The 12,994-nt window shown below is 43.0% G+C and overlaps 1 protein-coding gene across 1 annotated transcript in view; it reads left to right on the top strand.

Moving 5' to 3' along the window:
- LOC126210057 (delta and Notch-like epidermal growth factor-related receptor) overlaps nt 1–12,994 on the top strand; it is a 364,547-nt gene that overhangs the window by 82,091 nt on the left and 269,462 nt on the right. Inside the window, exon 4 of the mRNA XM_049939540.1 lies at nt 1,322–1,440. Within this exon, the coding sequence (XP_049795497.1) occupies nt 1,322–1,440 (119 nt within the window). The remainder of the gene's footprint in view (nt 1–1,321; nt 1,441–12,994) is intronic.

Here is a 12,994-nt window from a genome sequence, read left to right as displayed (position 1 = left end):
CAGTTCCCTGTTGTTCAGGCGCCAGTCACAGTTCTTCGAATCGCGGGTCGGTGACAGTTCTTTGAATTCAAAGAACTGAGACTGGTGCCCTAACAACAGGGAACTGACATGTATCGAGACTAGAAAACAGTGCATTGATAGTGGCTAGGCACTAGCCAAAATCTGTATTTATCAAATAAAACCTACAAAAAAGGACGACTGATTGTTGCGCTTTATAATTTATAAATAATGTCACAGTCACTGAGTACACCAACTTTACTAACGGAAGGTAACCTGATGAGTATATTAGTACTTTGATTAAAGTAACAACTCTTTGAACATTCTCCCGACAAAGTACAGTGGTGTCGAAGCACCGAGGCGGCCAGTGCATGTGACTGCAGGTTCTCGTCGAATGTGACAACTGTTGTTGTTGTTGTTTCAGAGTGTCTGAGCTCCTGGGCGCCTAGTGTGCGCGGCTGTGGGTGCTAGTCTGGTCTGACAACTGTTGTTAATGTTGTTTGAATGGTGTAGGAGCACCTGGGCAGCCAGTGTGTGCAGCTGTAGCTGTTTGACAACTCTGGCAAATGTTGTTTTTTTCAGTGGTGTTGGAGCGCTGCGCCATCCTTTTGTGCTGTTGCAGGCGCCCATCAAGTCTGACAGCCGTTGCTTGTCGTAGTAGTTAGTAGCAGTAGTAGTTTTTGTTGTTGCTGGTGTTGGTCCCGTGGCGCTGGGACCCTGGGGTTGGGCAGTGTCTGCAGCTGCGTGTGTCCATCGAATCTCATGAACGTTATTATACTTCTTTCAGTGTTGCTGAGGCATCTGGGCGAGCAGTGGGTGCGACTGCATGTGCTTGACAAGTCTGACAGCTGTTGTTGTTTTTACAGTTTTGCTGGAGGGCTGGAGCGAAATGTGTGTGCGATTGCAGGAACTCATCAAGTCTGACAACTGTTGTTGCTGTTATTTCAGTAGCTGAGGAGCACCTGGGCAGACTGTCCGTGCAGCTGCGGGTTCTTGAAATGTCTGACATGTGTTGCTGCAGTTGTTGTTGTTGTTTCAGTGGTATCGGAGTGCGGAGTCGGTCTTTGTCTGCTGTAGCAGGTGCCCACCAAGTCTGACAATTGTAGTAATAGTAGTAGTAGTAAGTGTAGTAGTAGTGCTAGGAATAGCTTTCGTTGTTGTTTGAGTTGTTTCAATGGTGTCAGAGGGCTGGGCTGTGCAGCTGAGGCTGCCTCTGAAGTCTGAACTCTGCTGTTGTTGTTGTCTCAGTGTTGCTGAAGTGCCTGGGAAGTCATTGTGTGCGATAGCAGGAGCTCATCAAGTCTGACAACTGTTGTTGTTTCAGTGGTTTCGGAGCGCTGGGGCGGCCAGTGTGTGCGGCTGAGGGTGCTCGTTAAGTCTGACAACTGCGGCGAGAATCAGGACTGCTCAGCCAAGGGCGTCTGCTTCTCCAACATCTCCATGGTGAGTGTCACCACGTTGTGCAATTCATCGGTTAAGACAATCTTGCAAGGGTGCAGATCAGTGGGATATTTGCTGTTTTTAAGTTGGAACATTCAAGAACATTTGGAAAGATTCAATAGAATTCGTGCATATTCGTAAAAGGTCGAGAATATTACAACCCAACCTGGAATTTTGATCTTGGAAAATACACTATTCATGAGAAAGATACTGACCTCCTGGTGACTTTGTGACCACCACGATGTGGTGGTGATCACTTCAGACACCATCTGCACAGCCACAACAGTCACCACCGCACAACCACTACAGCGCACTGTGGGGGTAGCAAAATACACTGTGGTGGTTCTTTTTTACGTATTTTGTTTTTATATGTTATGTAAAGTTGGAGTTAGTATTACTCTGCCTGCTTCACAACAAAAAAATTATTTACGTCATTCACTCAGTTATGGTACTTCTCGCAGTTAGTTTGCCCAACACGCTGTTTTTATATTAAAAGACACCACTAAGACACAATATTCCAGATTCACAGGTGCATTATTAATAACTTGTTTTTTCTTTGTGAAACTGCAATGCTGAGGAGATTCTTGTTATTTCCGTTAATCGGGGATCAAAAAACTTACTGACATCACGTTACATAAATATGATTCAATATTGGAGAAACTGACTACTATTATTGCTCCAAAGGAAGAACCGCTAATCAAGAGAAATCGCCTACATTTACATTTATTTTTATTATTTGTCAAAATTAGCAAATATTAAAAATATTTATCAAGACTCTGGGCCGTTATCATTTAGAGAACAATGGCATTGACCCCGGCACCAATTTTCCCCAATAAAATTTGCATAAATCATTGACATATATCACGTCATGAATATAGGATCTGTTAACAATAAAATATTAGCGACACTTTTAAGTAATATTAGATTTAGTCTAAATATTACATGAAACTTACACGTTCTCGTGCCTCGTCACAAAATGGCTTCTTACACTACGAAGAAACAAAAGAGAAGTCTGTGCGATCCTTTTTCAAAAGGAAAAAAAATTACAGTAACCTTCGCAGATCATATTAGTTTATATAGTCTTTGTGATTTTTCTGCGATAATATTTATTTCGTTACGTCAGTTTTGCTAAATTTGCGAAATTCTTCAATATTATTTTTTCTTATGTGGCGTACCGCCACAGCGTAGTAACCACTTACGGGCAGTTAGTGTTTTCGATGCAACGTCAACTTGACTCACAAACACTGTAATTTGTACGTATGCTGAATCTTCTGGAGCGACCAAATAGTGGGAATGTTGACCGAAGTTAAAATCTTGTGCTTTATTAGGCCACGTCGTATTTGCTCTAAAATAATCGACGTTTCGTACCTTCTGCTGGGATCTTCCTCTGGATACACTACTATTGAAACAGTGTTCGATTACTTTAGAGGAAATATGACGCGACCTAATAACCCAGAAGATTTTACACAAGCGGTGGGCTTCCCGACCGTGACCTTTGGGACGTGTGACGTTAACGTAGTATTTCCGACCAGTAATACTTTTGCCGTGGGTTTTCCGACCCTCGAATGAAGCTGCAACAATGTGGGAGGCTCCGACGACCGATTTTTAATCAGAACGCTAGATTTCTTTCAGGCTTAGGACTGTCTATGGACGTGGTACAAAGGCATGTTTAACCCTAGTAATATCAAGGCATCTTCCATAACGCCAGTTACAAGGGGGTTACTTTATACCCACCCCAAAAATAATTTTCTAAGACACAAAGTTCGTTAATTGTTGTTAAATTGTATGAAAAACTTACTTTTTAAAGAGGTACTGATGCGCAAGTGGAGTCCAAAACCTGAAAGTACGTTTTAGCACACTCTTAACAAATCGACGCTCCTTCGATAACGTGTACTACTGTCTTTATGACCACCACAAAAAATTTAAAAAGGCCAGCACCATTAGGCTGTCCGAGCACGACTGACGGGCCGACCCAAACTTCCATATGTCGTCAACCATCTGTTTACAACCTGTACTCGTACATCCATAATGTATATTCCTGTACAGGCGAGACATCTTACATGAAACTTGCTTGCCCGGTATCGGCAGATAGATACAGTATTGCAGTGCCTGTGCCATTCCGAGTTGCAACGCAATGTTCCTTTTGGACTTGCATGTCCAAGGGAACAGGCAGTGCAGCGACTACAGCCGGTCCGGAACAAATTTTCACTGTCGTTATTCCATTGCGCAGTTGACGGTTGTTGATATTCGCTACTTCGAATACATTACACGTATTTCAAAACGGCTACAGTCACTGCAGTGGCTGTTCAGGTTCAGTTTAATCGAAAAATTTAAAATGTATATGGAATCTAGTAGACCTCACAAAAACCCACATTTTTTCAAAATTTTTAAATATAGAGTAATTGATTACATTAAAACATTTTCAAAAAGCGGGCATGTAGTAATCTCCTCCGTCCCACCCTAGGCATTGCGAGGGTTGATTTTTTCTATTTTCTACTTTCAGTTTCTTTTCTGTTTACAACATTATTACAGCAAATGATCAAACCTCTTGTCATAATTTTCCCACCTGACATTTTAAACATCTTCAGTTTACCGATCCGTTATTTATTACTATAATGCGTTTTAGCCTTTTGGCAAGATCTATGTGTCTTTTTCTCATTTTTTGAAGTCGTGGAGGTGATTTCGGGAATCTTTTGTACTCATGGTAGATTTTAGTCTTTGCTGAATGTTGCCGAAAAAGAGTACCCGATCTTCTTCCTGTCACTGCTTTATACAGGGTGAGTCACTAACTTTTGCTACCTACAAGAACTTCGATAGTATGATAGTGGCTGAACAGTTTGTGGGACAAATGTTGCATGAAACAACGGGGCCATAATATGACGTTGGTTTTTTGTTGCTAGGTTGGGTAACGTCAGAAAAATGAAGGTCAACTTTGTTTTGTTTTTGAATGGGATACTATAGTTTAGTACTTATTTTCTGATAGCGGCCATCGAGACGAATCCAATGATGTGTAACAGTAAGTTCTTTGAAGGTGAACGATAGTCGAAAAGGGGCATATACTTCCATTTACAGAAGATGTTCGAAGTGATTGCTATTGATATCAATGCAGTGCTGCAACCTTCTTATCACGGACTGAATGGTATTCCTTATCAATTCGGCACTTACTGAGGCACATGCTCTGACAATTCTCTCTCGTATATCGTGCAAAGAGTAAATATTCACCTTATACGGGGTATCCATCTAACGTGCCATTGACATGTAAACGCAATTCGACGGTTTCGCAATAAAACGGTAAGACTAATATCGTCGAATCAAGCGGATGTGAATGATGTATTCCTTCGAAGAACAGGTCGATATGCTTCACATCTACGGATAGTGCCATCGAAATTCAGTGAGATCTGGAGACTTATATGCTGAAAGATATCCTCAAGGTGCTCACCCTACACGTTGTATATTTAAATATGTGTATGATGAATTGAGAGCAGCTGGGTCTTTAATGCATCGGAAACATAGCCGACAAAGGAAAGTTACTAACGAGGAAAGAGAAATTGGTTCTTTTGCCACTATGGTTCGAGATCCTTGTGTTAGATCCTGTAAAATCGTAAGGGAATCTCGCATGTGCCAGAGTAGTGTTGATCGTGTTCTGCATCGCCACAAATATCATGCTTACCACATCAGCCATCAGCAAAAATTAACTGGTACGGATTGAATGCGTCACATTGAATTCTGCCGATGGGATCAACTTAATTTTCATAACATGTATTATTGGCAACTGAAAATCCATGTTGGCTGCGACAAGTTGCACACCAAAAACCGTGTCGATGAATGTATGTTGTGGCATTCTGGAGGACAGAATTTTGTTCCCCTATTTCATCGAAGGAAATCTTAATGGTAGCAAGTACATCACATTCCTGCAAGAAACATTAGATCTGTTATTGGAAGAAACTGAATTTTTCTAGTGGGGATTCGTAAAAGACATTGTTTATAAACACGTTCCAACTACGCTTACGAGAGAGAATTGTATGCATGTGCTTCGATAAGTGCCGATGTGATAAGGAATACCACTCAATCTATAATAAGAAGATTGCAGCACTGTACTGATGCCAATGGTCATCACTTCGAACACCTTCTGTAAATGGACGCCGGCCGAATTGGCCGTGCGGTTAAAGGCGCTGCAGTCTGGAACCGCAAGACCGCTACGGTCGCAGGTTCGAATCCTGCCTCGGGCATGGATGTTTGTGATGTCCTTAGGTTAGTTAGGTTTAACTAGTTCTAAGTTCTAGAGGACTAATGACCTCAGCAGTTGAGTCACATAGTGCTCAGAGCCATTTGAACCATTTTTGTAAATGGACGTTTATGTCCCCTTTTCGACTTTCGTTAACCGTCTCGATAGCCGCTATCAAAAAATAAGTACCAAACTGTAGCATCCCGCTTAAAAAAACGAAGTTGACGTTCATATCTCTGACGCGACCCCACCAAGCAACAAAAAAACCAACGTCATATCAGTACCCCCATTGTCTCATGCAACATTTGTACCACAAACTTTTCATCTCCTATCATATTTTCAGAGTTATTCTAGGTGGCAATAGTTAGTGACTCACCCTATATAATCATTAGCGTCCGCAGCTCGTGGTCGTGCAGTAGCGTTCTCGCTTCCCACGCCCGGGTTCCCGGGTTCGATTACCGGCGGGGTCAGGGATTTTCTCTGCCTCGTGATGACTGGGTGTTGTGTGATGTCCTTAGGTTGATTCAGTTTAAGTAGTTCTGCGTTCTAGGGGACTGATGACCATAGATGTTGAGTCCCATAGTGCTCAGAGTCATTTGATCCATTTTTTAATCATTAGCGAACTACAGAAAAGAACTGCAGCACCCAGTACAGTAAAAATACATTTGGACAGCAGCTATTCGACACTTGTCCCAAATTGCCAAAAGAAGACCCTATTCACGTGGTACACAGGTTAATCTCAACAAAAGATTTGCATTTGACCTGTGAAAGTTACCTGACACTTCATTCAGTTTTTGATTGTACAGCACTTCTGGTAGAGTATGAAGAAGAGATCATGCTACACTGCAGCTGTATTCACCAATATTTCATCTGTGCATCAAATACAGAAGAAAGTTTCAAAAAAAGACAGACATTTGCGAGTATTGGTCGTACTCAGAAGGTTCCATACAAATTTAATTGACTATGTAGGTAGTTCATCTATATAGTTTCTGATAACTGAGTTTGTGAGTATCGAGATATGTGACATCTTTTGACTGCATTGACTTAAAAGCGCAGATATTTCACACAGTGAAAGGTTCGTCGACCTTCAAATTATACATAAATTTCAACTTGATACCTCTACCCGTTCCTAAAAAAAGGGGGGTCTTCAACAGTCGAACAGACAATGTTCCAAAAAAGGACGGACAATCGTAGTGTAGGTACTCTCTTTAGTAGATCTGTACATAAAACGCAGTCCTTGATTACCCTTTCCGTCAACATTTCCTATGTGTTCCTTTCAGTTTAAGTTGTTCGTACACTCCTGGAATTTGAAATAAGAACACCGTGAATTCATTGTCCCAGGAAGGGGAAACTTTATTGACACATTCCTGGGGTCAGATACATCACATGATCACACTGACAGAACCACAGGCACATAGACACAGGCAACAGAGCATGCACAATGTCGGCACTAGTACAGTGTATATCCACCTTTCGCAGCAATGCAGGCTGCTATTCTCCCATGGAGACGATCGTAGAGATGCTGGATGTAGTCATGTGGAACGGCTTGCCATGCCATTTCCACCTGGCGCCTGAGTTGGACCAGCGTTCGTGCTGGACGTGCAGACCGCGTGAGACGACGCTTCATCCAGTCCCAAACATGCTCAATGGGGGACAGATCCGGAGATCTTGCTGGCCAGGGTAGTTGACTTATACCTTCTAGAGCACGTTGGGTGGCACGGGATACATGCGGACGTGCATTGTCCTGTTGGAACAGCAAGTTCCCTTGCCGGTCTAGGAATGGTAGAACGATGGGTTCGATGACGGTTTGGATGTACCGTGCACTATTCAGTGTCCCCTCGACGATCACCAGTGGTGTATGGCCAGTGTAGGAGATCGCTCCCCACACCATGATGCCGGGTGTTGGCCCTGTGTGCCTCGGTCGTATGCAGTCCTGATTGTGGCGCTCACCTGCACGGCGCCAAACACGCATACGACCATCATTGGCACCAAGGCAGAAGCGACTCTCATAGCTGAAGACGACACGTCTCCGTTCGTCCCTCCATTCACGCCTGTCGCGACACCACTGGAGGCGGGCTGCACGATGTTGGGGCGTGAGCGGAAGACGGCCTAACGGTGTGCGGGACCGTAGCCCAGCTTCATGGAGACGGTTGCGAATGGTCCTCGCCGATACCCCAGGAGCAACAGTGTCCCTAATTTGCTGGGAAGTGGCGGTGCGGTCCCCTACGGCACTGCGTAGGATCCTACGGTCTTGGCGTGCATCCGTGCGTCGCTGCGGTCCGGTCCCAGGTCGACGGGCACGTGCACCTTCCGCCGACCACTGGCGACAACATCGATGTACTGTGGAGACCTCACGCCCCACGTGTTGAGCAAGTCGGCGGTACGTCCACCCGGCCTCCCGCATGCCCACTATACGCCCTCGCTCAAAGTCCGTCAACTGCACATACGGTTCACGTCCACGCTGTCGCGGCATGCTACCAGTGTTAAAGACTGCGATGGAGCTCCGTATGCCACGGCAAACTGGCTGACACTGACGGCGGCGGTGCACAAATGCTGCGCAGCTAGCGCCATTCGACGGCCAACACCGCGGTTCCTGGTGTGTCCGCTGTGCCGTGCGTGTGATCATTGCTTGTACAGCCCTCTCGCAGTGTCCGGAGCAAGTATGGTGGGTCTGACACACCGGTGTCAGTGTGTTCTTTTTTCCATTTCCAGGAGTGTAGTTCTAAATCACAAGTATTTAGTTGAATTTACGACCTTTAGATTTGATTGATTTATCGTGTAACCGAAGTTTAACGAATTCCTTTTAGCACTCATATAGATGACCTCACACTTTTCGTTACTTCTGGTCAACTGCCAATTTTCGCACCATTCAGATATCTTTTTTAAATCTTTATGCAATTTGTTTTGATCTTCTAACGACTTAACTGATGGATTAAACGACAGCGCCATCTTCAAACAACCTAAGACGGTTGCTCAGATTGTCTCCCAAATCGTTTACATAGATAACTAACAGCAAAGGGCCTATAACACTACCTTGGGGAACGCCAGAAATCACTTCTGTTTTACTCAACGACTTTCCGTCAATTACAACGAACTGTGACCTCTGTGACAGGAAATCATTTATCCAGTCACATAACTGAGACGATATTCCATAAGCACGCAGTTTCACTAGAAGCCCCTTGTGTGGTACGGTGTCAAAAGCCTTCCGGAAATCAATAAATACGGAATCGATCTGAAATCCCTTGTCAATAGCACTCAGCACTTCATATGAATAGAGAGCTAGTTGTGTTTCACAGGAACGATGTTTTTGACTGTGTGTCAATAGACCGTTTTCTTCGAGGTAATTCATATTGTTCGAACACAATATATGTTCCAAAATCCTGCTGCATATCGTTGTTAACGATATGGGCCTGTAATTTAGTGGATTACTCCTACTACGTTTCTGGAATATTGGTGTGACCTGTGCAATTTTCCAGTGTTTGGGTACGGATCTTTTGTCGAGCGAACAGTAGTATGAGATTGTTAAGTACGCAGCTATTGTATTACATTACTCTGAAAGGAACCTAACTGGTATAAAATATGGACGGGAAGACTTGCTTTTGTTACGTGATTTAAGTTGCTTCACTAATCCGATGATATCTATTTCTACGTTACTCATGTTGGCAGCTGTTCTAAATTCGAATTCTGGAATACTTACTTCGTTTTCTTTGGTGAAGGCATTTCGGAAGGTTGTGTTTAGTAACTCCGCTTCGGCAGTACTGTCTTCGATAGTATCTCCGTTGATATCGCCCAGAGAAGACATTGATTGCTTCTTGCCGCTAACATACGTCACATACGGCCAGAATCTCTTTGGATTTTCTGCCAGGTTTCGAGACAAAGTTTCGTTATGGAAACTATTATAAGCATCTCGCATTGAAGTCCGCGCTAAATTTCGAGCTTCTATAAAAGATATCGCCAATTTTGGGGATTTTGGGCGTGTTTAAATTTCGCACAAATGGTTCAAATGGCTCTGAGCACTATGCGACTTAACTTCTGAGGTCATCAGTCGCCTAGAACTTAGAACTAATTAAACCTAACTAACCTAAGGACATCACACACATCCATGCCCGAGGCAGGATTCGAACCTGCGACCGTAGCGGTCGCTCGGTTCCAGACTGTAGCGCCCAGAACCGCACGGCCACTCCGGCCGGCTGCAACAGTGTTCTGACCCGTTTTGTGTACCAAGGAGGATCAGCTTGAGCGATTGTTAAATTATTTGATATAAACCTCTCAACTGCTGTCGATACTATTTCTTTGGATTCGAGCCGCACCTGGTCTGCACTTAGATTGTTAATTTGGAAGTAGTGGAGATTATTTCTCAGGAAGACGTCGAGTGAATTTTTGTCTGCTTTATTGAATAGGTATATTGTTCGTTTGTTTTTGGAGGATTTGGCGGTTACAGCGTTCAAACTCGCTACGAGAACCCTGTGTTCACTAATCCCTGTATCCGTTTTAATGCTTGTTATTAGCTCAGGATTATTTGTTACTAAGAGGTGAAGTGTGTTTTCACAACTGTTTACTATTCGCGTTGCAGGCTCTCAACTGGCTCCTACTAACCAATACACGGCCATCATTGGCACCGAGGCAGAAATCAGCTTTCATCAGACACACAACAGACCTCTACCCTGCCCTCCTAAGAGCTCTCGTTTGACACCGATGAATTCGCAAATGTCGGTGGTTTTAGGTCAAAGGAATGCACGATACAAGGCATCTGACTCGGATCTGTCCTGGAAGTAACCGATGTGCTACAGTTCGTTGTGTCACAGTGCTGCCAAGCTATGCCCTAGCTGCTGCTGCAGATGCAGTACGATGCGCCAGAGCCATACGCCGAAAACGATGGTCTTCCCTCTCGGTAGTGGCACGTGGCCGTCTGGAGCCCGGCCTTATTGCGGCCGTACATTCTCGTGATCACCGCTGCCAGAAATCACGTACTATGCCTACATTCCTGTCAAGTCTTTGTGCAATATCGCTGAAGGAACTTCCAGCTTCTCGTAGCCCTATGACACGACCTCGTTCGAACCGAGTGAGGTGTCATCCTAAAGGCATTTTTGGCTAAAATCAACTCACTACGTCCAGTCTAAAACGTAAGTAACGCTCACGACTGTTACAACGTGTATTTAAAGCACATCTGATTTGTATTTTCATAACGGTGCTACTAAAGCCACCGTTATACTAATGTCTCTAAATCTGAATAGACGTCATCTTCCAGATGTCGAAAGACGCCTACTAGTTTGCATTTATATCGTAAAACTACTTCTTAGTGTTGAAATTATTTTTTGTCATCAGTGTTCACTTCACAGAAAAGCAAAAAAAAAAATGTTCTACCACAAAAGACTGCTAGTTATCCAGTGAATATTCTTTTGGAGGTAGATTGCTATTATATCTTCAAGTTAAGCATACTTCATTATTATACTGAAATTCTGTCAATACTATTAACATGATTGTGGATGGAGGAAGTCTTCGAAAACAGCCGTAAAATTGGAAGGTGCAGTCAACTCTTAATAGCCCAAGACAAATTCAAAATGGTCCTCGACTCCCACGTTTGATACGTTAATTGTGTAGACATGGCAGCACGGTTACTGAACTCATACAGGTCGACAGTTATATTAAAAAGAAATCTAAATTAGTTACAAACTGCGGCATTCACACACTTTATTCAACGTGCAAACGCCACTACAGATATTCGGATTTAGATTATGACATGTTCGATATGCCTGCCACCATTGTCGATGACGTGGCGCAGACGAATAGCGAAAATCTGCATGACTTCACTTGACGCCTTCTTGAGAGACAATCTACACTAATTCCAAATTAATAACATAAGTGTAGATCAGATGTGGCTTGAATTCCAAGAAATAGTATCGGAAGCAATTGAGAGATTTATACCTAATAACAAACGACTGAGCTGATCCTTCTTGCTACACAAACACTGTTGCAGAAACAACAAAACAAACATCCCAAATTTAAACAGGCGCAAAATTCCCAAGATATTCGATCTTTTACGGAAGCTCGAAATTTAGCGCGGATTTCAATGCGCGAGGCTTATAATAATTTCCATAACGAAACTTTGTCTTGAAACCTGGCAGAAAATCTAAACAGATTCAGGTCGTATGTAAAGTATGTTATCGGCAAGAAACAACCAGCATCTTCTCTGCGCTATAGCAATGGAGATACTATCGAAGACAGTACTACCAAAGCAGAGATACTTAACACAGCCTTCCGAAATGCCTTTACAAAAGAAGACGTGGTAAATATTCTAGAATTAGAATCAAGAACAGCTGCCAACATGAGTAACGTAGAAGTAAATATCCTCGAGTAAGGAAGCAACTCAAATAATTTAATAAAAGCAAGTCTTCTGGTCCAGACTGTATACCAGTTAGGTTCCTTTCAGAGTATTGTGATACAATAGCTGAGTACTTAAAAACGGCATACTACCATTCGCTCGACAAGAGATCCGTACCCAAAGACTGGAAAGTTGCACAGGTCACACCAATATTCAAGAAAGGTAGGAGTAATTCACTTAATTGCTGCCCCATATCGTTAACGTCGATATGCAGCAGGATTTTGCAACATATATTGTATTCGAATATTATGAAATACCTCTAAGGAAACGGTCTTTTGACACACAATCAACATGGATGTAGAAAACATCGTTCTTGTGAAACACAACTAGCTCTTTATTCGCATGAAGTGATGAGTGCTGTTGACAAGGGATTTCTAATTCATTCCGCATTTCTGGATTTCCGGAAGGCTTTTGACTCTGTACCACGCAAGTGGCTTGTAGTGAAATTGCGTGCTTATGCAATATCGTCTCAATTATGTGACTGAATTTGTGACTTCCTGTCAGAGAGGTCACGGAAAGCCATGGAGTAAAAGAGAAGTGATTCCTGGCGTTCCCCAGGGTAGTGTTATAGGCCCTTTGCTGTTCCTTATATAAACGATTTGGGAGAGAATCTGAGCAGCCATTTTAGGTTTTTTGCAGATGCCGCTGTCGTTTATCGACTAATAAAGTCATCAGAAGATCAGAACAAACTGCAAAACGATTTAGAAAAGATATAGTGCGAAAAGTGGCATTTGACCCTAAATAACGAAAAGTGTGAGGTCCTCCATATGAATGTTAAAAGAAACTCGTTAAACTTCGGTTACACGATAAATCTGTCTAATGTAATAGCCGTAAATACAACTAAATATCTAGGTATTACAATTACGAAAAACTTCAATTGGAAGGAACACATAGAAAATGTTGTGGGGAAGGCTGACGAAGACTGCGTTTTATTGGCAGGACACTTAGAA

Source organism: Schistocerca nitens, chromosome 1 (assembly GCF_023898315.1).
Source record: "Schistocerca nitens isolate TAMUIC-IGC-003100 chromosome 1, iqSchNite1.1, whole genome shotgun sequence".
Lineage (NCBI taxonomy): Eukaryota > Metazoa > Arthropoda > Insecta > Orthoptera > Acrididae > Schistocerca > Schistocerca nitens.
The sequence above is the reverse complement of the archived record's forward strand: the minus strand, read 5'-3'. Positions and strand labels throughout refer to the sequence as shown.